Source organism: Caretta caretta, chromosome 3, assembly GCF_965140235.1.
Source record: "Caretta caretta isolate rCarCar2 chromosome 3, rCarCar1.hap1, whole genome shotgun sequence".
NCBI classification, from domain to species: Eukaryota; Metazoa; Chordata; order Testudines; family Cheloniidae; genus Caretta; species Caretta caretta.
Window position 1 is genome coordinate 114,798,793 of NC_134208.1, and position 23,382 is coordinate 114,822,174.

At 41.9% G+C, this 23,382-nt stretch overlaps 1 protein-coding gene and 1 long non-coding RNA gene across 2 annotated transcripts in view; one reads left to right on the top strand and one right to left on the bottom strand.

Annotated features, from left to right (window-relative positions):
- The window catches only part of LOC142071580 (uncharacterized), a 179,103-nt gene that overhangs the window by 148,396 nt on the left and 7,325 nt on the right, over positions 1-23,382 (bottom strand). The gene's annotated exons all lie outside the window — the stretch shown is intronic.
- Positions 7,439-23,382, top strand: part of IYD (iodotyrosine deiodinase) — a 30,535-nt gene continuing 14,591 nt past the window's right edge. The window contains exons 1-2 of the mRNA XM_048844280.2: positions 7,439-7,728; positions 22,708-22,902. Coding sequence (XP_048700237.1) covers positions 7,542-7,728; positions 22,708-22,902 — 382 coding nt within the window. The 5' untranslated portion in view covers positions 7,439-7,541. The remainder of the gene's footprint in view (positions 7,729-22,707; positions 22,903-23,382) is intronic.

Consider the following 23,382-nt stretch of genomic DNA (forward strand, 5'->3'; position numbering starts at 1 on the left):
TGTGTGGAAAGTTGTTTTTCCAGAGTGATTCTTTTTTTTTTTTTTTTTTAGTTTATGACTGGTTTAAAAAAAAATCAGCAGTAGAAATTCAGGGTTTAGAACATAAATGGTAACCATAAACCAGGACAATGTTGGTACTGCCTGTCATGATCGTAACTGTTAAGTTTTAGATGAAGTTTAGATTGAAGAAAATCCCTACAGCATGCTATGAAAGATGCTATGAAAATCCAAATTATGTTTTAAATTGACTGTTGTCATCCCCCACCCAGTCCCTGAGTGCACTTCTGCATTTATAGTTTGAATGTTTGTGTGTCGAGTTAATGAAACTAAATCAGATTTTAATAAACCAGGGGACTGTGGGAATTCTGTGAGACTGTGACTATGGATTCTGCCTAAATTAACACTGAAGGGGATTTAATGCAATATGTGCTGTATTTCTCTGGTTTACAAAGGAATAATAAATAATCCATCACCTGTGAGAATGTCAAAATTGTTCCAAAAGAGAGAAATGATGACAAGATTTCTCAGTATCAAAAAAGTAATTCATAAAAACACTACCATTCAACAGGTTATACTGCCTCTTTTATTTACCATTAACTCTTTCCTTAGAATGCTTTCTCAGCTGCAGAACACACACAAAATTGTTCTACTTGTGAGTCTGCATGCGTATGAATATTCAAAGCTATCAAGAATAGGTTCCATTGGGGAGAAATCTCATAAATCCTTTCTCCTTACACCACCAATAATAATGTAATGCTCTTTTCATCGGTAGATCTCAAAATGTTTTATTGACCGCAAAGGAGGTCCAGTATCACTATCTCCATTTTTTCAGATGGGGAAACTGAGGCACCAAGAAGTGACGTGACTTGCCTAAGGTCTCCCAGCAGCCCAGTGCTAGAGCTGGGAGTAAAGCTCAGATCTCCTGAGTCCCCATCCAGTGGTCTGTCCACTAGGCCAGTGGTTCTCAAAGCCGGTCTGCCACTTGTTCAGGGAAAGCCCCTGGTGTGCCGGACTGGTTTGTTTACCTGCCGCATCCGCAGGTTAGGCCAATCGTGTCTCCCACTGGCCGCGGTTCACTGCTCCAGTCCAATGGGGGCTGCGGGAAGCGGCCCCATTGGCCTGGAGCGGCAAACCGCGGCCAGTGGGAGACGCGATCGGCTGAACCTGCGGACGCGGCAGGTAAACAATCCAATCCGGTGCGCCAGGGGCTTTCCCTGAATAAGTGGCGGACCAGCTTTGAGAACCACTGCACTAGGCCAAATTGCCTCCCCTAAGGACAACACTGAAATACTTGTCCTGATGTTAATCGTACACACATGTATGACTGTTTGCATCTTTGCTTACATGACTATTCCAGGGATTACTCAGATGAGGAAAGTTATGCACTGTACAAGATTGGGGACCAATCTCATAGCACTGGACCTCCTGCTGGACGAGGTATTGCCTCTGCTTAGGCAGCTCATTCCCTGGGGTAATTCTGTCTGAGCTCTCTTAAGGAATCCAGTGAAGCAGTTTCCAGCAGGGTTAGCTCTTTTATTTTAACCCTTCTTAATAAAACAAATCAAAACCTTCCAGACGCTTCCCTCAAAGTCTATGCAGGCTGAATAGTCCCTTCCCCGAGTCTGTTCTTCATACCAGTAACTTTAGTAACCCAAAACCCCCTGGCTCTTAACTCAGAGCTTCAGACCCCTCCAACGCATTATTAAGGATCTACAACCTATCCTAAAGGATGACCCAACACTCTCACAAGTCTTGGGAGACAGGCCAGTCCTTGCCTACAGACAGCCCCGCAACCTGAAGCAAATACTCACCAACAACCACATACCACACAACAGAACCACTAACCCAGGAACTTATCCTTGCAACAAAGCCCGTTGCCAATTGTGCCCACATATCTATTCAGGGGACACCATCACAGGGCCTAGTAACATCAGCCACACTATCAGAGGCTCGTTCACCTGCACATCCACCAATGTGATATATGCCATCATGTGCCAGCAATGCCCCTCTGCCATGTACATTGGTCAAACTGGACAGTCTCTACGTAAAAGAATAAATGGACACAAATCAGATGTCAAGAATTATAACAGTCATAAACCAGTCGGAGAACACTTCAATCTCTCTGGTCACGCAATCACAGACATGAAGGTCGCTATCTTAAAACAAAAAAACTTCAAATCCAGACTCCAGCGAGAAACTGCTGAATTGGAATTCATTTGCAAATTGGATACTATTAATTTAGGCTTAAATAGAGACTGGGAGTGGCTAAGTCATTATGCAAGGTAGCCTGTTTCCTCTTGTTTTTTCCTACCCCCCCCCCCCAGATGTTCTGGTTTAACTTGGATTTAAACTTGGAGAGTGGTCAGTTTAGATGAGCTATTACCAGCAGGAGAGTGAGTTTGTGTGTGTATGGGGGTGCGGGGGATGTGAGAAAACCTGGATCTATGCAGGAAATAGCCCGACTTGATTATGTAAAGAGTTGTCACTTTGGATGGGCTAGCACCAGCAGGAGAGTGAATTTGTGTGGGGGGGTGGAGGGTGAGAAAACCTGGATTTGTGCTGGAAATGGCCCACCTGATGATCACTTTAGATAAGCTATTACCAGCAGGACAGTGGGGTGGGAGGAGGTATTGTTTCATGATCTCTGTGTGTATATAAAGTCTGCTGCAGTTTCCACGGTATACATCTGATGAAGTGAGCTGTAGCTCACAAAAGCTCATGCTCAAATAAATTGGTTAGTCTCTAAGGTGCTCCAAGTACTCCTTTTCTTTTTGCGAATACAGACTAACACGGCTGTTACTCTGAAACCGGACTTCTCATAGTCTCCCTTCTGTCTGTTTGGTTTCTGGGGCAATTCCTCTCTGTGGTAGCTCCAATAGGAGTCCATTGGGAACATGGCCCCTGGTCCCTCAGCTTTCTGGAAGGTGTTGCAGTCCCCACTTTAGTTCCTGCTGCCCTCTGTTATAAGAATGGGACAAAGTGGGAATTTCTGTAATATTTTCATGAAGGTTGTGTGTGCTTCAGTTTCCTTCATATTTCACAAGGCTACCCAGGGGGCAGGGAGAAGGACTGTTTGCTCTCAGAGCAATAGTTTGCACTTCTCTAGCATCTTCCATTTAAGGATCTCAATATATGTCACAAAAACTGATTCATTTTAGATTCACAGCATCCCTGTGACCTAGGCAAGTACCATCTTCCTTTTTAAAGATGGGGAAACTGAGTTATAGCCAGACCACCAGTGGTCCACACAGTGAGGGCAAGGCAGAAGTAGGAAGTTAACTTGAGAGTCCTGGGTCCCAGACCCATGTTCTGGCCTCAAGATCATTTTATAACCCTCACAAAGACAAAAACACCACATTTTGAAAATAGTGATGAACAATGAGCCATTTCCCTACCTCAGCATGTACTTCTGAAGTAGCCAGGTAGCTGCAACCTCCACAGGAAATTTTCACAGATTTGCAGATATTACAATCAGAGAGAACTATTATGGAACCATAGAATTTCACCCAGTAATTCCTGTGTCAAGCCCATCATTGCTGGTTGAACTAGAGCTTATCTTTTAGGGTACGTCTACACTGCAATGGAAGCATGCTTCCCAACTTGGATAGACAGACTTGCACTAGCTCTGGTCAAATAAGTGAGCTAAAAATAGCAACGTAGTTGGCGGGTAGCACTGGAAGCAGCTCGGGCTACCTGCCCAAGAATATACCCATGGTTGGTTGGGCAGGTTTGTGGTGAGGTGATTCATTCAAGCCATAACCAGTGCTACCCCTGGCTACACTGCTATATTTAGCATGCTAGGTTAAGCAGAGCTAGTGTTTGTTTTTCTACCCACAGTGCAGCCATACTCTTAGAAAGATAGCCAGTCTTAGTTTAAAGACTTCAAGTGACAGAGGATCCAACACATCCTTTGGTAAATTGCTTCAATGGTTAGTTACCCTCTCCCTGTTAAAAATGTGCACCTTTTTTCAGTCTGAATGTGTCTACTTTCAAATTCCAGCCATTGGATCTTGTTTTGCCTTTTTGTACCTGATTAAAAAACATTCTATCAGAAATCTCCTCATATAGGTACTTACAGATTATGGTCAAACTTCTCTTAACTTTCTCCTTTGTAAGTGAAAGAAATTGAGTTTGAAAAGTTTTTCATTGTAAGATAGATTTTTCCAGACCTCAAGTCATTCTTGTACTTTTCTGAACTCTTTCCAGTTTTCCAGTATCCTTATTTGAAGTGTAGACACCAGGAGCGGACACAGTATGCCAATGATGGTCTCATTAATGCCATATGCACAGGGCTGGATTAACCTTTTGTGGGCCTGGCACCAGACATATTTGTGGGCCCCCATGGAGGCAATGGTGCATAGCACAGGGAGGTCAGTCCCCAGAGCAAGGGGCTAGCCAAAGGCAATGGGGCATGGCATGGCAGGGGCAGCCCATCTCTGCTCCGCCCAATGGGAGGGGACTATTTACAAACCAGCAGTTGCCAGATGCACAGTGGCCTGTCTGGCCCTGTGCTGCCAGCATGCCCCTTTCCCTCAGGGGTGGGCCTATGCCACACCACACAGCCTCCCCTCACCCAACAGCCCCTGACTCCCTATGGCCAGATGGCCCCCAGATCCACTATGCCCAGCGCCCCCTAGACCCACCCACAAATGCACAGTGCCCTGCACAACAACACCACTGTTCAGCGCTCCCCTGCCCACAGACCCACCACAATTGCCCAGCACCCCCTAAAAACCCCCACTCTCTAGTGTTCCAACACACACAGAGCATCCCTGCCCCTTCACTGCCCAGCACCCCCTCAGATTCCCCACAGACCCACTCCCCAAGCCCTGCCTCCCAGCCATATTCACCAGCCTTGCTGGGAGGTGACTGTGTCTGCTGGGCTGAGCTGGAAGTGCAGCCAGGTATGGTCCCAGGGCTGCGAATCGCTCCAACCCCTCGAGAGTGGCGCAATCAGCCAGGCCAGGACCTGCCCCAGCTGGGGTCCCTCAAGACGCACTTGCCTGGAGGGGCCCAGTCAAACCCTCTACACTGTTCTCCCCAACACATACCTGGCTGAGACTGGCGATGCTTCTGCACCAGTTCCAGGTGGCTCAGCTCCAGGGAGAGAGGTAGGGCCCCACAGATGGTGAGAAGCAGAGACTGGGGTCCGGCTAGGGGGCTGAGAGGAGCAGGGGGTGGGGCCAGGGAGCGGAGAGGAGCCCTCGCCAGCTGGCGGGAGGCCAAGAGGATCAAGTGGTGGGCGGGGGAGCCAGCGGGGTCTCGGGGCGCAGTGCAAGTGGAGCAGGCCGGGGCCCCTTCTGAGCATGGGCCTGGCTCCACGGAGCCACTGGAGCCATTGTAAACCCGGCACAGCATATGCAGAGGTAATGCTACCCCTCTCATCCAATAATCACACTGGGATCTCATGTTCAGTTGATTATCCCCCATGACCCTAAGTCGTTTTCAGAGTCACTGCTTTCCCAGATATAGACTGCCATACTTAATCTTTTTAATTATTAATTTTTAATCATTAGCCATCTTAAATAGACATCATCAACTTTCAAAATCGCATTCCATCTGACAGCTTTGGAGCTAATCTTATAACAAGTAGCCCTAAGATTAATGTAACTGAAAGAAATTAACAAAAGCGATAGAGAATATAAAAAGAAAAGGAGTACTTGTGGCACCTTAGAGACTAACCAATTTATTTGAGCATGAGCTTTCGTGAGCTACAGCTCACTTCATCAGATGTTTACCGTGGAAACTGCAGCAGACTTTATATACACACGGAGAATATGAAACAATACCTCCTCCCACCCCACTGTCCTGCTGGTAATAGCTTATCTAAAGTGATCAACAGGTGGGCCATTTCCAGCACAAATCCAGGTTTTCTCACCCTCCACCCCCCACACAAATTCACTCTCCTGCTGGTGCTAGCCCATCCAAAGTGACAACTCTTTACATAATCAAGTAGGGCTATTTCCTGCATAGATCAAGGTTTTCTCACATCCCCCGCACCCCCATACACACACAAACTCACTCTCCTGCTGGTAATAGCTCATCTAAACTGACCACTCTCCAAGTTTAAATCCAAGTTAAACCAGAACATCTGGGGGGGGGGGGGGTAGGAAAAAACAAGAAGAAACAGGCTACCTTGCATAATGACTTAGCCACTCCCAGTCTCTATTTAAGCCTAAATTAATAGTATCCAATTTGCAAATGAATTCCAATTCAGCAGTTTCTCGCTGGAGTCTGGATTTGAAGTTTTTTTGTTTTAAGATAGCGACCTTCATGTCTGTGATTGCGTGACCAGAGAGATTGAAGTGTTCTCCGACTGGTTTATGAATGTTATAATTCTTGACATCTGATTTGTGTCCATTTATAGATAGAGAATATGTGTCTCTTTTTTCCAGTCGGTTTGTAGTTTTTTGCAGTCAACAGCACATTTTGTGTGGTCAGTGTCGCTGTTTTGTTAATGGTACACGGCTTTTCCCAGGACTTGGAAGCATTAGGCAGAAAGAGACTGTGGCATAGGAGCTTGAGGGGTAGAGACACTGAAGCGTGTTTGAGTGGTGTTCTCTGGCCCGCTCAAAAGATCCTTTTATACCTCAAAGGGAGAAGAACAACACTTAGCATTTTTTTTAAAGGAATTAAAAATAGACACCTTAAAAATCTATTTTCTAATTAGCTTCTAGCCCTCAGGGTTGCAGAAAAAAAGCTTGAAACGCTGAAAACTAAACCCTCAGAAAACAAATAAAAAACCTACAGTTTTTTTTTAAATCTCTTAATTTTTGGGGATGGGAGGCTCAATCATAATTTTTGAATGCTTTGGGTTGGCAATGCTGAAATAAAGAAACAAAACAAACGGAAGACAAGACCATAACGTGGGTGTAGACAACTAGGACTGGCAGAGGGGCAGGGGACGGAGATGGGGGGATATAGCTGCCTCCCCAGCAATGTAGAGATTGCATTTATAAATAAAGGAAAAACAGTATTTGGAAGAGAAGCTCGTTTACCTCACTTCATTAGAAGTGGACAGATTTAGTCATGGTATACAAGTACTCGTTAAAATGATATTCAGCAGTTTAACTCCAATTTAACTTTACCCCTCCCATATTAAATAAATGGGTAAATAAATAATAAAATTGGCTTTGCTCCTGCACAAAAACAGAAGAAAGGCAATAGAAAACAAAATAAGAAAGTGTGATTGTGGGAGCCCCAGGACTCCCACCATTCCCTAACTATGATGCAGACACTGAAAAGACATTGCTAAGATCACGGGGAGAGAGAGCCAGCATTTTGAAAACTGCTCAGTTGTGTCAGATTTTAAAGAGGATGCCAGCAAATGAGGTATGCTACAGAGTTGCAGCCAAAAGGAATGTTTGCTTGAGTCTGGAAAACAACAGAACCAGAGTATTGAACTTTCCCCTTTCTCACTGCACGTTTTGTTCCACCCCTTTTTGCTTATCACCCTCCAACCAGTCCCCATTTTCTTTCTTTTTGGGAAAGAAACTGTCAGTGTAAGGGAAGGTGCATCCTTCTAAATTAAACTCCAGGTCATGGAACGCTTTTCTTCCCTGACCCCAGTCTTTATAGCAATTATATGTGTTTTGATTGGGATAATACTGAAAAGCAACAGGAAAAGCAGGAAGAAAGGGAAGAGTGAAACTAAAAATAAATCTGAATCTCGCCCATGGGTGGATGACGACCTCAGAGACAGCACTGACCTTCATGTAGAGGAAGAAGGTAAGGAAAACAGAACTCTACTTTGCATTTTTGTGTTTAATTTTCATCTGTTGGTATGAATAGGGGAGTCACGATCCTCTGGACTAATTAGACAGAGTTAGTCTGCGACATAGCTTTGCTGCTACAATGCACTGTAGTACTTCGAGTAGTACAGAGATCACAAATTCTACCTCTGGCAGAATAAGTCAGACCATCCCAAAGTAGCAAGTACTGGGCAACACGATTAGCTTAAATAAAGTAATTAATTGTGGGTCAGATTTTCTCTGAGATATAATTGTGAGAGGGGGCTAAAGAAGAGGAAATTGCCTCTCATTATGTTAGGAATGTAGGACTGGGATCTGCTTGGAAGTATGCTGGGGGTCAGATTTTTCAAGAAATAGGTAGGCAGAGAATTTGAACTTACAAAATGTGGCATTGATTTTTGCACTGGAACCGCTAGCCAAGGCCTTTGTACTTATGTGGCGTCTCTGGCCTATGCTAGCAGATCCTGATGCAGTATTGGTATGTAAGTGTGTATGTGCACAAAATATACAGTTCCTCCTTTTTGCTCTTTGAATATACTTTCTAAGTTCTCTCTGTTTTTTCTTAAACTAATGCTGCAGATTTTTGCCCCCTGTAATTTTTAGAGCTCTTTTAAAAACTCTCATTTGATGTAAACTACTGTTTCAGCCATTGTGGTTTTAAAGTTTTATATTTAGATTTTTATCTCATAATGATACATGCTCTCCCAGAGCCCATGTCTCCAATTCTTCAAACTTCAACCAGTTTTCTGCTCCTCTGTCTGTTGCTAATGAACATTACCTATCTATTTCACAAGCCTTTTCAAGTTTCATTTACTAGTATCAGGTTTCAGAGTGGTAGCCGTGTTAGTCTATATCAGCAAAAATAACGAGGAGTCCTTGTGGCACCTTAGAGACTAACAAATTTATTTGGGCATAAGCTTTCATGGGTTAGAACCCACTTCACAGATGCATGGAGTCAAAATACAGGAGCAGGTATAAATACATGAAAGGATGGGGGTTCCTTATCCTGCTGTTAATTGATGTATCTCATTAGACTGACCTCACACTTGGTAAAGCAACCCCCATCCTTTCATGTATTTATACCTGCTCCTTGTATTTTCACTCCATGCGTCTGATGAAGTGGGTTATAACCCACAAAAGCTTATGCCCAAATAAATTTGTTATTTACTAGTATGTATATCCAAAATCTCAATAATGGAACCTCATTAAGTTGCAGTCACTGTTTCCTAAATTATCTATAACTTTTTACAATAATCACTTCATCTACCATAACCTCCTTACACAATGTAAAAACTAATCCCCTACAAAATTAACAAAGTCCTTTCCTTTTATCACTTTATGCTTGAATATTCTAGTTAAACTGTGGCAAATTAAAATCCCCGTGGCCAATTAAAGTGATGATCTGTGAATTCTCAAAAAGAAAAGGAGTACTTGTGGCACCTTAGAGACTAACCAATTTATTTGAGCATGAGCTTTCGTGAGCTACAGCTCACTTCATCGGAGCTGTAGCTCACGAAAGCTCATGCTCAAATAAATTGGTTAGTCTCTAAGGTGCCACAAGTCCTCCTTTTCTTTTTGCGAATACAGACTAACACAGCTGTTACTCTGAAACCTGTGAATTCTCAGTGTGGCACTTTGACTATGAATGTCTCCATCAATTTAAAACGTACATTTTCTAAATAAGCAAAAAAGATATAAGTCCTTCAAGAGGGACCTTAGTGCCAACGGGTCATATTTAAAATGTTTTACATTTTTTCTTTTACTTGCTTCTTTTTTTTTTTAAATGCCAGTAATTTAAAATGGGCCAACTTAAAATTTTGTTCAAAATATTCAGAGTCAAATTAAATTTAACTTTCATATGCAAACAGATATTTTTGTCCTGTTAGAAAAAGGGAGATTTTTAAACAACCTTCCTCCATTTACTGTATCTATACCACAACAAACATCCCCCTAGTACAGTAGGATTTTTTCACTTTTGAACAATAAGCAATAATCCCTCCTCCATGTGCTGTGAGGCTGTCATAAATATAAAGGGAAGGGTAAACACCTTTAAAATCCCTCCTGGCCAGAGGAAAAACCCTTTCACCTGTAGAGGGTTAAGAAGCTAGGATAACCTTGCTGGCACCTGACCACAATGACCAGTGAGGAGACAAGATACTTTCAAAGCTGGAGGGGGGGAGAAACAAAGGGTCTGGGACAGAACAGGAATGGAGTCTTAGAATTTAGTAAGTAATCTAGCTAGATATGCGTTAGATTATGATTTCTTTAAATGGCTGAGAAAATAAGCTGTGCTGAATGGAATGGATATTCCTGTTTTTGTGTCTTTTTGTAACTTAAGGTTTTGCCTAGAGGGATTCTCTATGTTTTGAATCTAATTACCCTGAACGGTATTTACCATCCTGATTTTACAGAGGTGATTCTTTTTTACCTTTTCTTCTATTAAAATTCTTCTTTTAAGAAACTGAATGCTTTTTTCATTGTTCTTAAGATCCAAGGGTTTGGGTCTGTGGTCACCTATGCAAATCGGTGAGGATTTTTATCAAGCCTTCCCCAGGAAAGGGGGTGTAAAGGTAAGGGAGGATTTTGGGGGGAAAGACGTTTCCAAATGGGCTCTTTCCTAATAATAATAATACCGGTGTTGGACGTTTGGTGGTGGCAGCGAAAATCCAAGGGCAAACGGTAAAATAGTTTGTACCTTGGGGAAGTTTTAACCTAAGCTCAGGAGGTTTTCATGCAGGTCCCCACATCTGTACCCTAGCGTTCAGAGTGGGGAAGGAACCTTGACAGAGGCTTAAAGTCCAACGTCTCTGCCAGGCAAGCACCTCTTTTTATCTCTAGAGAAGTTAAAAGAGCAAAGCCACAATGTGCTCTGAGCAAATTCTGCTCTGCTTCAGGGATATCCCAGAGATTTACATAGAACTGAGATCAGAATATGGCCCTCCCTGTAGTGATTTATTGAGCTAGTAATGCCTTAATTAAAGGTCAGATAATACTCCCTTTGAAATCTGTAGTAAAACTTCCATTGACTTCAGTAGGTGCAGGAACAGAGTCCCTGGTTATTAACAGAGTTTCCATTATAAACTATATTTTATTTAAATAGCTTCACTCACTTTCCTAGGCTCATTTCTACCTGAAATGTCTCCTGTTTGACCTGTAGTTAGAGGAAAAGTTGTTCTGTGGAAAGTTTCAGTTGAATGGAACCAGGTAGTGTTAAGATGTTGTCAACACTAGAAATTGTTCTGCTATAACTATACTGGTATAGTTAAAGCAGTACAACCTCCCTAGTGTGGATGCCGTTGTATCAGTATAAAAGTGCTTTATATCTGTATAGCTGCTTTCACACTAGTGCCCTGCCTACACTGCAAATGCTTTGCTGGTATAGCTATGCTGATATAGCAATACTGGCAGAGTCCCCTCATGTAGATGCAGCTTATGCTGAGAGGAGTTCTGTCAGCATAATAACACCATTTCCCCAAATGACACTAGCTACGCTGACAGAAGCTCTCTTTCATCCACATAGCTGCAACTACAGTGGGGGTTGTGCTGGTTAGCTGTGTTGGCTATAGGGTGTGGGTTGTTTCAAACTTCTGACCGACATAGCTATGCCAACAAAATCATAATGTAGACCTGGCCTACAGCTATTTTTGTAAAAATAAATAAATCACACCTCTAACCAAAATAGTTATGCTGGTAAAACTTCCAAGCACAGACCAGGTCTAAGATAAGGGACTTGGAAAATAAAGTCTTACAGTTTTGGAAAAAAAAATTTATTATGCTTCTTGTTCAACCATATTTGAGAAGCAGCTTGGTGTAAAACTGCACCGGAAAAACTGACCAGCAATTCTCCACCAGTGGTAGCAATGAAGGAGGCTGTAGTACAAACAGGGCTCAAGTGTTACCTTCCCCACTGCCCAGGGTGGGCCCTGTCTGTCATTGTACTGGTTGTGAATTACGGGTCTTAATTTTCGTAGTGAAGACAAGGCCAAGGAGAGGTAGAACGCAGTGTCTTTTATTTTATTATTTTTTTTAACCCAGATGGAATATTTTTAATTTATTTGCTAGAAACCCTCAACTCTGCAAGAGCTATTTCTGCTGTTTTCTGTGATGTGGACCCGTGTTCATTAGCAACTGGCTTGAGACCTCCTATCCAGTTCACACCCATCAACCAAAAGCCATCAGATGGGAATGAATTTTGGTGAAAATACCAACATAGGTGTAGAAAATATCAATCAGATGTTACAATTTTGCAGTGAGAGGGCATCTGGAATCGCTGTCCCCACTTTGTGTGAAAAAATATGGTTATGATAACTCTGTTTTCCTAGTTAAAATTATTGCTTGTTTATTGTCTAAGAGATTAAACTAAACCAAATTGAGGCCATTTTAATTCTGAACAAGAGAATGCTCACAGAGGTTTAATGCAGTTTAACTAATCCATTTTAAAACCATACGTTAGTTAATTCCGATAAACTTTCCTGAGCATCCTTATGTAGACAAGCCCTAAGTTTCATTTTTCTTCCTGGTTCTTGGAAGAAGCCACTCAACCCCACTGAAGCTGCTTTACTGTGTCATGAGCAAGAGAACACACATGTTGCAAAAGAAAGAAGGGAAAATAATATGATGCTAGTTTGATGGACAAGTGACAGCTGCTATCTAGCACACAGCAAGGCAGAAGAAGGAGACAGGGTCATCTTCTGTGAACCAAGAAGTAAAAGAGATGTGGGGCCATACAGTTCAATACAGTACAAACTTGGTCTATACTGGACCATGACTCTAAATTTTTTAATAAACTGGGGGTAAGTTGCCTGGACATAAAGCAAACCACACATAGGTAGTGTTTTTACTGAATCAGCACCCATAAGACTCAAGTGATATTCTTTGTATCCATTAGCACTAGCACTTGCTTATCCATCCATCCATCCATCAATCCATCCATCCATCCAGTGAGCCTAAAAATGGTGCAGTGCTTTGAAAATGACATACCTTTTGAGCAGTAACAGACTAGGTACAGTTAGTTTTACTGCTTGGCTGGACTCACCAGAGCTGCTTAATGGAATTAAATTGCAGAGTGTGAAAAGGTTAGATGCCACGGAGCTTTTTGTTGTTGTTCTTTCTCCAGTTTAAGAGAAGAATATTGCTTGGAGCCATCCGAATACCAATCATTTGCTAAGTGGAAGGCACACAGTACATTCATTTAGTGTCACGAGTATCAGCACAGCAGATCTGTTTGCTCTTCTATTTCTATCCCCCTAGAAATTTCCTCATTTGTGTAGATTTTGTAGGCATGTGAGATTTTCTTCTTCTCTACATCTACAATAGCTATTTGCATCCGTCACAGCCATGTTCCAAGGCACTGTTCTGTTACCAAAATAGCACTATGAGCACTTCAGTATTGTTGAAAGCTATGGTAAACATATGTCTTTAACCTTGCCATGAACAATGAAAGAGACTGAGCACCTCTTATAGCAAGAAACTGTGAATTTCATAGCTGCAGTACATAGTAACAGAAACCCAGATTTTTGAAGGTATTTAGACATTGCTGCACAGAGTGTTTCAACTCCTAACTGATTTCGGAGACTAAATCTCATTTTCAAAAGGGATTTAGACACTTATGAGCCTAAATCCAATTGCCAATCAATGAGATTTAGGCTCCTAAGTGTCTAAATCCTTTTTGAAAATGAGATTTAGCCTCCTAAATCAGTTAGGCGTTACGACACCTAAATGCCTTTAAAAATCTGGGCCAAAATGCTTTGCCTCTGTAAGCAGAGTCAGGATGAGCTCTACCCTGACATCTGGTGGCGAGTCATGGTGGGTTGTGGAAAAGAACCTCAGCGGCTGATCTCATTTGCATAGGCACACTCACCCTGCCTAGATGGTCACTTTGGCCGTTGTAGGAGCCCCAGTTTCTCTGTTATTGGGGCAGGAATAAACTGTTGTTATCCTGATTATGTGAATCAAGGACAGTGGAACTGTACTTGGCCTTTTGTTATGATGGAGGGACTCACCATCAACTAAGCAGCACTCGCTAGGCAAGGGTCATGCGTTCCAAAAACCCAGTGAATGGAGAGAGGCTGGGGACAGGTATTAATACTTGGTGGTATGGGGCCCCTGCTGAGGGCCTTACATGCTAATTGCACTTCCTCCTCTCTCCATTGTGGAATATCAGAGTTAATTTTGATTCTATTAGGAGTTTAGTTATAGGCTGCTGAGCTGAATTAACTTTGGGCTAATGGTGCACCATTACTGAGGCTCCCGTAGTACAAACCGAAATCACAAAAGAGCTAAACTTACTAAGAGCTGAAATCACTGAGTGTTGTGTTAAGTATTGGGGGAGCCTGAAGATATATGGCAGAGCAGAGCAATTTGTCAGATGCCGGGAGCAGCTCATGGGGGCAGCTGGCAGAGCGGAGTCCTATGGAGAGGTGAGGCAATCAGCCTTGGACCATGTAAGGTGCCCCTTAACACCCACCATCTCCACCCAGGTTGGGAGGTAAAACTCTGCAGATAAACTTTCAAACTTTGGGGCTGCCCTGACCAGGGACAGAGACTTTTGTGTCGTTGGACTTTTGGGACTTTGGGTGCTTTTGGGTTGCTGGACTCAAGAGCCAAAGGGAAAGGACATGCCCCAATTTGCTTGGGGTGGCTTTTTTGCTCATAGGTTGTGTTATGAATCCTGTTGGTGGTGTTTCCCCAACATAATGCCACATTGTTTCTCTCTGTTAATTAAAGACTTTTTGCTACACTCAGAGTCTGTGCTTGCGAGAGGGGAAGTATTGCCTCTTGGAGGCGCCCAGCAGGGGTGGTATATATTTGTCCCAGGTCACTGGGTGGGGGCTCGAGCCGGTTTTGCATCGTGTTTTTGGAATGGAACCCCTAGATACTGAACCCGGCCCTTGTTGCTGCCAGCTCTGACGAGCAGAAGGGTTACCCCTCCAACTCATTGAAATTTTTACAGTTATTCCACCTACATCTAGACTGTTGCTGAGACAAGTTCAGACTAGTGAGTCCACCATTAACTATTAAAAGTTCAGGATCTTAATATACAGATCACCTCTGAAATGTCTTCGTAATCTTTGTATGCGGTGTTGTTGTAGCTGTGTTGGTCCCAGGATATGAGAGAGACAAGGTGGATGGAGGTAATATCTTCTTCAGGCCTGAAGAAGAGCTCTGTGTACACTCGAAAGTTTGTCTCTCTGACCAACAAAAGTTGGTCTAATAAAAGATATTACCTTGCCCACCTTGTCTCTTCATAATCTTTCCCAGTTAACTATTGCCATATTCCATTAAGACACAAGTCGGGAAGAAATGCAAGTCTTTTTCTGGAGCAGATGTTAAGATCAGTGGAGATTTGTGATAATGGAAAGTAAGCAAGTGAAATTGCTTTGTAAAGATGCATATAAAGCCAATTTACAGTAACAGACAAGGATCATTCAAAACAAAGTGAGCTGTTCTTACCCTTGTTGCCCTAATCATCCACTGAGATCATTAGCACTGGCAAGAGTGTGCTACAGTTATATAGAAGAGGTCCTATGTTAGTGAAGCCTGATTCTGGCAATATACTCTCGTTAAATGCACTCACCATTTCTTCTAAAAGTGTAATGCATGTATACAGTGTAATTTATAAGACCTAAAGAGGAATCTCTCCACCTCTCAACTACTGCTTCTGCTCCCATGAGGTTGGCAATGTTCAGAGGTCTTCTTTTCATGTCAGTACATCACCTCTTATTATGATATTAGCTGTTGTGAATTATACAATAATGAACTTCAGCATATGAAGAATACAAACTGTTCATCTTAATTCTGTACCATTTGACACACCTCTTTTATTAATGGCTGTGTTTATGCCTTGTAATAGCTTACATATTAGTGTAGTTATCCCTCTAATAATTTTTTTTACTGGTTTTGCAATAGGCTTACAAAGAGTGCTGACAAAGCAGGGCATTCTGTTCATCGACCTGCTTAAGAGCCAAGGTCAGACCAGTAGGTCTCCTCCAACAATTGGCCTAATAGAAAGTGCAGTACATTTCATGGGTGGTGTTTCTTTAATTCTGAATGCCAGACTAATCCTCACTGTAAGGAGGCAACTAACGAGAGAGAATGGGGGCTACCATTTTCTAGAGTCCTCTTCATATGGATATGTTAGGGTATTTTCTCCAAACACATTTCAGTTTACAAAAACTCACTACAGACAAATTGATAGGAATGATCTCTATAGCATGTCAGCGTCTCTGTTGCTTTAGATATAGTATTAGGAATCAATACAGTCTGTCTTGTTACTTCCACAAATACACCAGTCTGACACACATCTAGAACTGGGTTTGAAACCAAATGCCAATTGTGGGCCAAATTCCATCTTCAGATACGTGCACAACTCCCGTTGACTTCACTAGGAGTTGTGTGCAGCACATGTAAATGAGGGCAGAATTTGGCCCTTTTAGTTTTGGGAATGTGTGTGATCAGGGTAACTGATTTCTTTTACAGAAGTACCAAGGGTATGATAAAGATGTGTGAATGTGCAGTTGATCAGATATGGAGCCAGCAAAGGACACTGGTCAGTTAGAAGCAGCGGTGTGCTGAAATCTGTTTCACAGTGGCATCCTTAACTGGTGTCATTTTATGTCTCTGTGGACTGCTTACATATTGTCTTTGTGAAGTTTTTATGGAGTGCTTTGGGTCGAGGTTACCAGAAGATGGTTCCACCATGTAAACCCCAATTTCTTGTGTGCCAGGTCCAGGGAGGAAGGGAGCTGTCAGCCCTGCCCATATCTCTTTTCTCTCTCCACCCCCTCCCCCCACCAACCTGCTATCTCCCAGGTGTTCACAGCCCAGTGTGTGGTGCTCCTGCTGCTCTTTGGTGGTGACCGCAGCAACTTTACAATGTTTGTCCTAATTAGTATTTTGGCATGCTGCCACCATATTCCTGAGGAATGAAAAGGGAGAGAAAGAAAATCACCATTTTTTAACAGTTTGTAACTCAGCAAGAACTGAAGGGAATTTCATGGGACAAACGAGTCACCTCTGTAGCTTGAGGATTTTTCCCTTTCTGAATATTAAAGACATGCTACAAACAATGGAAATGTGAGAGCTTTTGAAGTAAAAGTCATCAGGATCCTTTAAAATGGAAAGTGTTAGGCCACCTAAATATCAGGGCTGCTCTCAGCTCCCCCTATAACACAGTTTGCATAAGATGCATAATAACTACCTTGGAAGGATATGCATTCTCCTTGACGTAGAGGTTTTCTTTTTCATGTTGGAGATCAATAATGTTCCAGCAAAAATGTTAGTCTCTTACTTTTTACCCTTGTCCTTGTACCAGCTCCTTACAAATAATGTATGCACATGGTAAATGAAAATGAAATGTTACAAATATTGCAGTGATTTCTTTTTATGTACAATGAAATGCATATGGTCCAAAGTCCAGAATCTTTTTGGATTCTAAGTATGAAATTGGATAGGCTGCAATGCCTCCCATTTGCTAAGCTATCCTTGAAAACATTTTTAAACCTGTTTATAGAATGAGCAAATACATTGAATGGGTCCCCCAAAAAACTTCATAGACTAAAAGTGAGAGAGAATTTCTTTTTGAACCTGTTCAAGATCATATAGCGACCCTCTTGGGACTGTGTAGTATCCCCTTTATTTTGGAATAATAGCCAAATGACAATTAATGAGATCATAAAAGAAAATATTCCAATTTTTTCAATTCTCTATCTTGGCAGATGACTTAGTATTACTGAATGTCCATTATATAACGGCTAAATGGGTTTCACTAAATTTAATAATTGCAAAAAAATAAAACAAGTTTTATCCTAAGAACTCTTATATGCTTGTGGAATGTATAAGGGGAGGAATGGATCTCCGAGCCAACAGAAATCTCATCTTATCAAAAAAATAAAAGGCAAGATTTCAGTGAAATGTAAGAATAGTTTTTAGGTTTTAAGAAAGGGAATAAATGATATGGCTAGATTCTCGCTGGAAAGTATTAAGGGAGACTATGCTAGGCTGGGGAAGATGCTTAAGGAAATCGAAGCTCAGGTGATCTTTTGTGGGATTCTGCCTGTTCCTAGAGAAGGGCAACAAAGCTGTGACAAGATTATGACTATCAATAGATGGCTTAGGCAGTGGTGCTATAAGGAGGGCTTTGGGATGTCTGGCCACTGAGAGGCATTCATGGACAGAGGACAGTTCTCTTGGGATAGACTTCATCTGAGTAGGGAAGGAAATAGACTTCTAGGATGGAGGCTGGCACAACTGATTAAGAGAGCTTTAAACTAGGAATTTGGGGGAGATGGTTGGGAGATGTCCACGCCAGATTTTAGCATTGAGAGGGAAGAAAATGAAGTAAGAAAGGATATAGCCAGGGGTAGGAGAATGTATACAAGGAGGAAGGGTAGTGTGGATGCCAGCCTAATAGGTTATACTGGCTGTAGAATGACCGTGCCTAATAGGATACAGAATGTGAGTGAGGCCAAACAGCAAAAATTAAGATGTTTGTACACCAATGCGAGAAGCCTAGGTAACAAAATGGAGGAACTAGAGCTACTGGTGCAGGAAGTGAAACCAGATATTATAGGGATAACAGAAACATGGTGGAATAGTAGTCATGACTGGACTACAGGTATTGAAGAGTATGTGCTGTTTAGGAAAGACCGAAATAAAGGTAAAAGTGGTGGAGTAGCATTGTAGATCAATGATGAGGTTGAATGTAAAGAAATAAGAAGCAATGGAATGGATAAGACAGAGTCTGTCTGGGCAAAAATTACATTGGGGATTTTCCACTGAATGCATCCAATGAAGTGAGCTGTAGCTCACGAAAGCTTATGCTCAAATAAATTTATTAGTCTCTAAGGTGCCACAAGTACTCCTTTTCTTATTGGGGAAGAAAACTACTAGAGCCTCCCCTGGAATAGTGCTTGGGGTGTGCTATAGACCACTGGGATCTAATTTGGATATGGATAGAGCCCTCTTTAATGTTTTTAGTATTTAGTATTGGAAACTGCGTGGTGGAATGGAAACTGCGTGATCATGGGAGACTTTAACTTCCCAGATATAGACTGGAGGACGAATGCTAGTAATAATAATAGGGCTCAGATTTTCCTAGATGTGATAGCTGATGGATTCCTTCATCAAGTAGTTGCTGAACCGACTAGAGGGGATGCCATTTTAGATTTGGTTTTTGTGAGTCGTGAGGACCTCATAGAAGAAATGGTTGTAGGGGACAATCTTGGTTCAAGTGATCATGAGCTAATTCAACAGAAGGATTGATAAAAATAAATCTGCAACTAGGATTTTTGATTTCAAAACGGCTGACTTTCAAAAATTAAGGAAATTAGTTACGGAAGTAGATTGGACTGAAGAATTTATAGATCTAAATGCAGAAGAGGCCTGGGATTACTTCAAGTCAAAGCTGCAGAAGCTATCGGAAGCCTGCATCCCAAGAAAGGGGAAAAAATTTATAGGCAGGAGTTGTAGACCAAGCTGGATGAGCAAGCATCTCAAAGAGGTGATTAAGAAAAAGCAGAAAGCATACAGGGAGTGGAAGATGGGAGGGATCAGCATGGAAAGCTACTTTATTGAGGTCAGAACATGTAGGGATAAAGTAAGACAGGCTAAAAGTCAAGTAGAGTTGGACCTTGCATAGGGAATTAAAACCAATAGTAAAAGGTTCTTTAGCCATATAAATAAGAAGAAAACAAAGAAAGAAGAAGTGGGACTGCTAAACACTGAGGATGGAGTGGAGGTCAAGGATAATCTAGGCCTGGCCCAATATCTAAACAAATACTTTGCCTCAGTCTTTAGTGAGGCTAATGAGGATCTTAGGGGTAATGGTAGCATGACAAATGGGAATGAGGATATGGAGGTAGATATTACCATATCTGAGGTAGAAGCGAAACTCGAACAGCTTAATGGGCCTAAATCTGGGGGCCCAGATAATCTTCATCCAAGAATATTAAAGGAATTGGCACATGAAATTGCAAACCCTTTAGCAAGAATTTTGAATGAATCTGTAAACTCAGAGGTTGTACCGTATGATTGGAGAATTGCTAACATAGTTCCTATTTTTAAGAAAAGAAAAAAAGTGATCCGGGTAACTACAGGCCTGGTAGTTTGACATCTGTAGTATGCAAGGTCTTGGAAAAAATTTTGAAGGAGAAAGTAGTTAAGGACATTGAGGTCAATGGTAAATGGGACAAAATACAACATGGTTTTACAAAAGGTAGATCATGCCAAACCAAACTGATCTCCTTCTTTAAGAAAGTAACAGATTTTTTAGACAAAGGAAATGCAGCAGATCTAATTTACCTAGATTTCAGTAAGGCGTCTGATACCGTGCCACATGGGGAATTATTAGTTAAATTGGAAAAGATGGGGATCAATATGAAAATTGAAAGATGGATAAGGAATTGGTTAAAGGGGAGATTACAGCGGGTCCTACTGAAAGGTGAACTGTCAGGCTGGAGGGAGGTTACCAGTGGAGTTCCTCAGGAATCAGTTTTGGGACCAATCTTATTTAACCTTTTTTATTACTGACCTCGGCACAAAAAGTGGGAGTGTGCTAATAAAGTTTGCGGATGATACAAAGCTGGGAGGTATTGCCAATTTAGAGAGAGACTAGGATATCATACAGGAAGATTTGGATGACCTTGTAAACTGGAGTTATAGTAATAGGATGAAATTTAATAGTGAGAAGTGTAAGGTTATGCATTTAGGGATTAATAACAAGAATTTTAGTTATAAGCCGGGAATGTATCAATTAGAAGTAACGGAGGAGGAGAAGGACCTTGGAGTATTGGTTGATCATAGGATGAGTATGAGCCACCAATGTGATATGGCCATGAAAAAAGCTAACGTGGTCTTGGGATGCATCAGGCGAGGTATTTCCAGTAGAGATAAGGAGGTTTTAGTACCGTTATACAAGGCACTGGTGAGACCTCACCTGGAATATTGTGTGCAGTTCTGGTCTCCCATGTTTAAGAAGGATGAATTCAAACTGGAACAGGTACAGAGAAGGGCTACTAGGATGATCTGAGGAATGGAAAACTTGTCTTATGAAAGGAGACTCAAGGAGCTTGGCTTGTTTAGCCTAACTAAAAGAAGGTTGAGGGGAGAAATGATTGCTCTCTATAAATATATCAGAGGGATAAATACCGGAGAGGGAGAGGAATTATTTAAGCTCAGTACCAATGTGGACACAAGAACAAATGGATATAAACTGGTCATTGGGAAGTTTAGACTTGAAATTAGATGAAGGTTTCTAACCATCAGAGGAGTGAATAGTCTTCCAAGGGAAGCAGTGGGAGCAAAAGACCTATCTGGCTTTAAGATTAAACTCGATAAGTTTATGGAGGAGATGGTATGATGGGATAACATGATTTTGGTAATTAATTGATCTTTAACTATTCATGGTAAATAGGCCCAATGGCCTGTGGTGGGATGTTAGATGGGGTGGGATCTGAGTTACTACAGAAAATTCTTTCCTGGGTATCTGGCTGGTGAATCTTGCCCATATGCTCAGGGTTTAGCCGATGGCCATATTTGGGGTCGGAGAGTGGAATTTTCCTCCAGGGCAGATTGGAAGAGGCCCTGGAGGTTTTTCGCCTTCCTCTGTAGCCTGGGGCATGGGTCACTTGCTGGAGGATCTCTGCTCCTTGAAGTCTTTAAACCACGATTTGAGGACTTCAATAGCTCAGACATAGGTGAGAGGTTTTTCGTAGGAGTGGGTGGGTGAGATTCTGTGCCCTGCGTTGTGCAGGAGGTCGGACTAGATGATCATAATGGTCCCTTCTGACCGTAATATCTATGAATTTATGAAAGGGAAAGAGGTAGAGACCGGCAGTACATGAGCTGATGGAGTCAGTAATGCAGACACAAAAACATTATAAGAAAATTACCACTCTGTCTTCTTTTCTGTGTTTTGTTCAACTTAGAAAAAACATTGTTAGTTAAAAATCCTTTTTTTTTTTTAAGTCACACTTTCTACTTTCTGGGTCCATTAGGGATGAGACTAAGTTGGTGGAATTGTTATTAACATCTTTAAGCACAGTTTGCTTGGCTGATTTGGGCCAGGCCCAGGCTAAAATTGTTATGACTAGTTCCCATCAGCCAAACAAACTGGCCCTGAGCCTCCTCTCACCTACACAAGTGCAAATTATGAATAAATTCACTGAAGAAGTCAATAAAGTTATGTCTGTGTAAACAGATGTGAGTAGAGAATCAGGCCAGCTGTGTGTTAATGTATGCTAGCAGGAAGCATTTTAAATCAATGTTTTATCTCCAGTTTAGTATGGGTTTGTCACAAGTGTAGGTGCCCCTCTTTCCCTCTCCCAATGCTGTCACACAGAAAAAGCACTGTGAAACCACAGACCTTAACCACAAAGTCACATTTGAACTGAGCTCTGCATTATAGCACCTTTAGTATGAGACATGACCATGAACAGAGGCTGGCAATCAGCCCCAAAAGGAAATTTCACATGTTTGTAATTAGCCCTTTCTTGACTTTGTTCGTTTGACCTTTTAGGGGTATGCTTCGGGGAAAAAAAGTGTAGCACTCACATTTTATTTTTGTTAATTTAGCTGAATCTTCGCTATAATGTATTCTCTCTTTCACAGCAAGGTCTTATTCTTTAACCCAGTTTTCTGGATGCATTGATTGAAGCACAACAGGTCATGACTTGATGATGGGTCACACAAGGAGTCAGTGGCTATAGCATGATTAGAACCTGGAATGCTCCTGGTCATTTGTTTTAAACAGCCTCTTTATTCAGTGCATTTTACAACTAGAGCTGGAGATTAATGCTCTCGGTCATCTGGCAGCTAGGAATTCTGGTTCTCCAGTGAGGTACAGGTACAAATTTAGGTTAAAACATATTACGGTGATTAATGTCAAATATATTTATGGCTTCGTCCAGCAAGAAGAAAATCCTTACCACAGTGCATGCATTCTGCTCCTTCTTTACAGATGCTGATGGCGACTGGCAGGGATTAGATGAAAACATTGCACATGTCTCTTTCTCTGCTGAGCGTTACTCCGAGGATGAAATGATTAAGAGGTCAAAGGAATTTTATGAGCTTCTCAGTAAGAGACGGTCTGTCAGATTTATAAGCAATGAGCCAGTCCCCAGAGAGGTCATTAATAATGTCATCAAAGCAGCAGGTATGGTACTGAATGAATGAATCTCTTGAGAGTGACAGAAGCACTGGTCTCCTGCTCCTCAAATGCATAAGATAAGAGTGATATGGAAAGACATAGGGAATTAAATCTTAGAACCATGCTCCTAGTTTTAAATGCAGGCCTATTGAATCGGCACTGAATAAGTATTCAGAAACACTTGAATAGCACCAATGTGACTACCAGGGTAACCTTTGGAATCCTAACCAAGGTCACATGGCTGGGATTGGGAAATACATTTTAGTTCTTTGCCAGAACTCCTGTGTGTCAGTCTCTTACTGCAGGGCCAGACTCAACTCTGCTGTAATCCCATTGACTTCAGTCAGGGATGAATTTGACCCCCATTATTTATCTTGTCCTAGAATTTGGCTGCTTTTAGTAAAGCCTAAAATTGTGAGGAGGATTAGAGTAGGTTTCAGCAGCCTCAAGCAGGATTATTAATACAGAGATCCCAGCCACTATTTG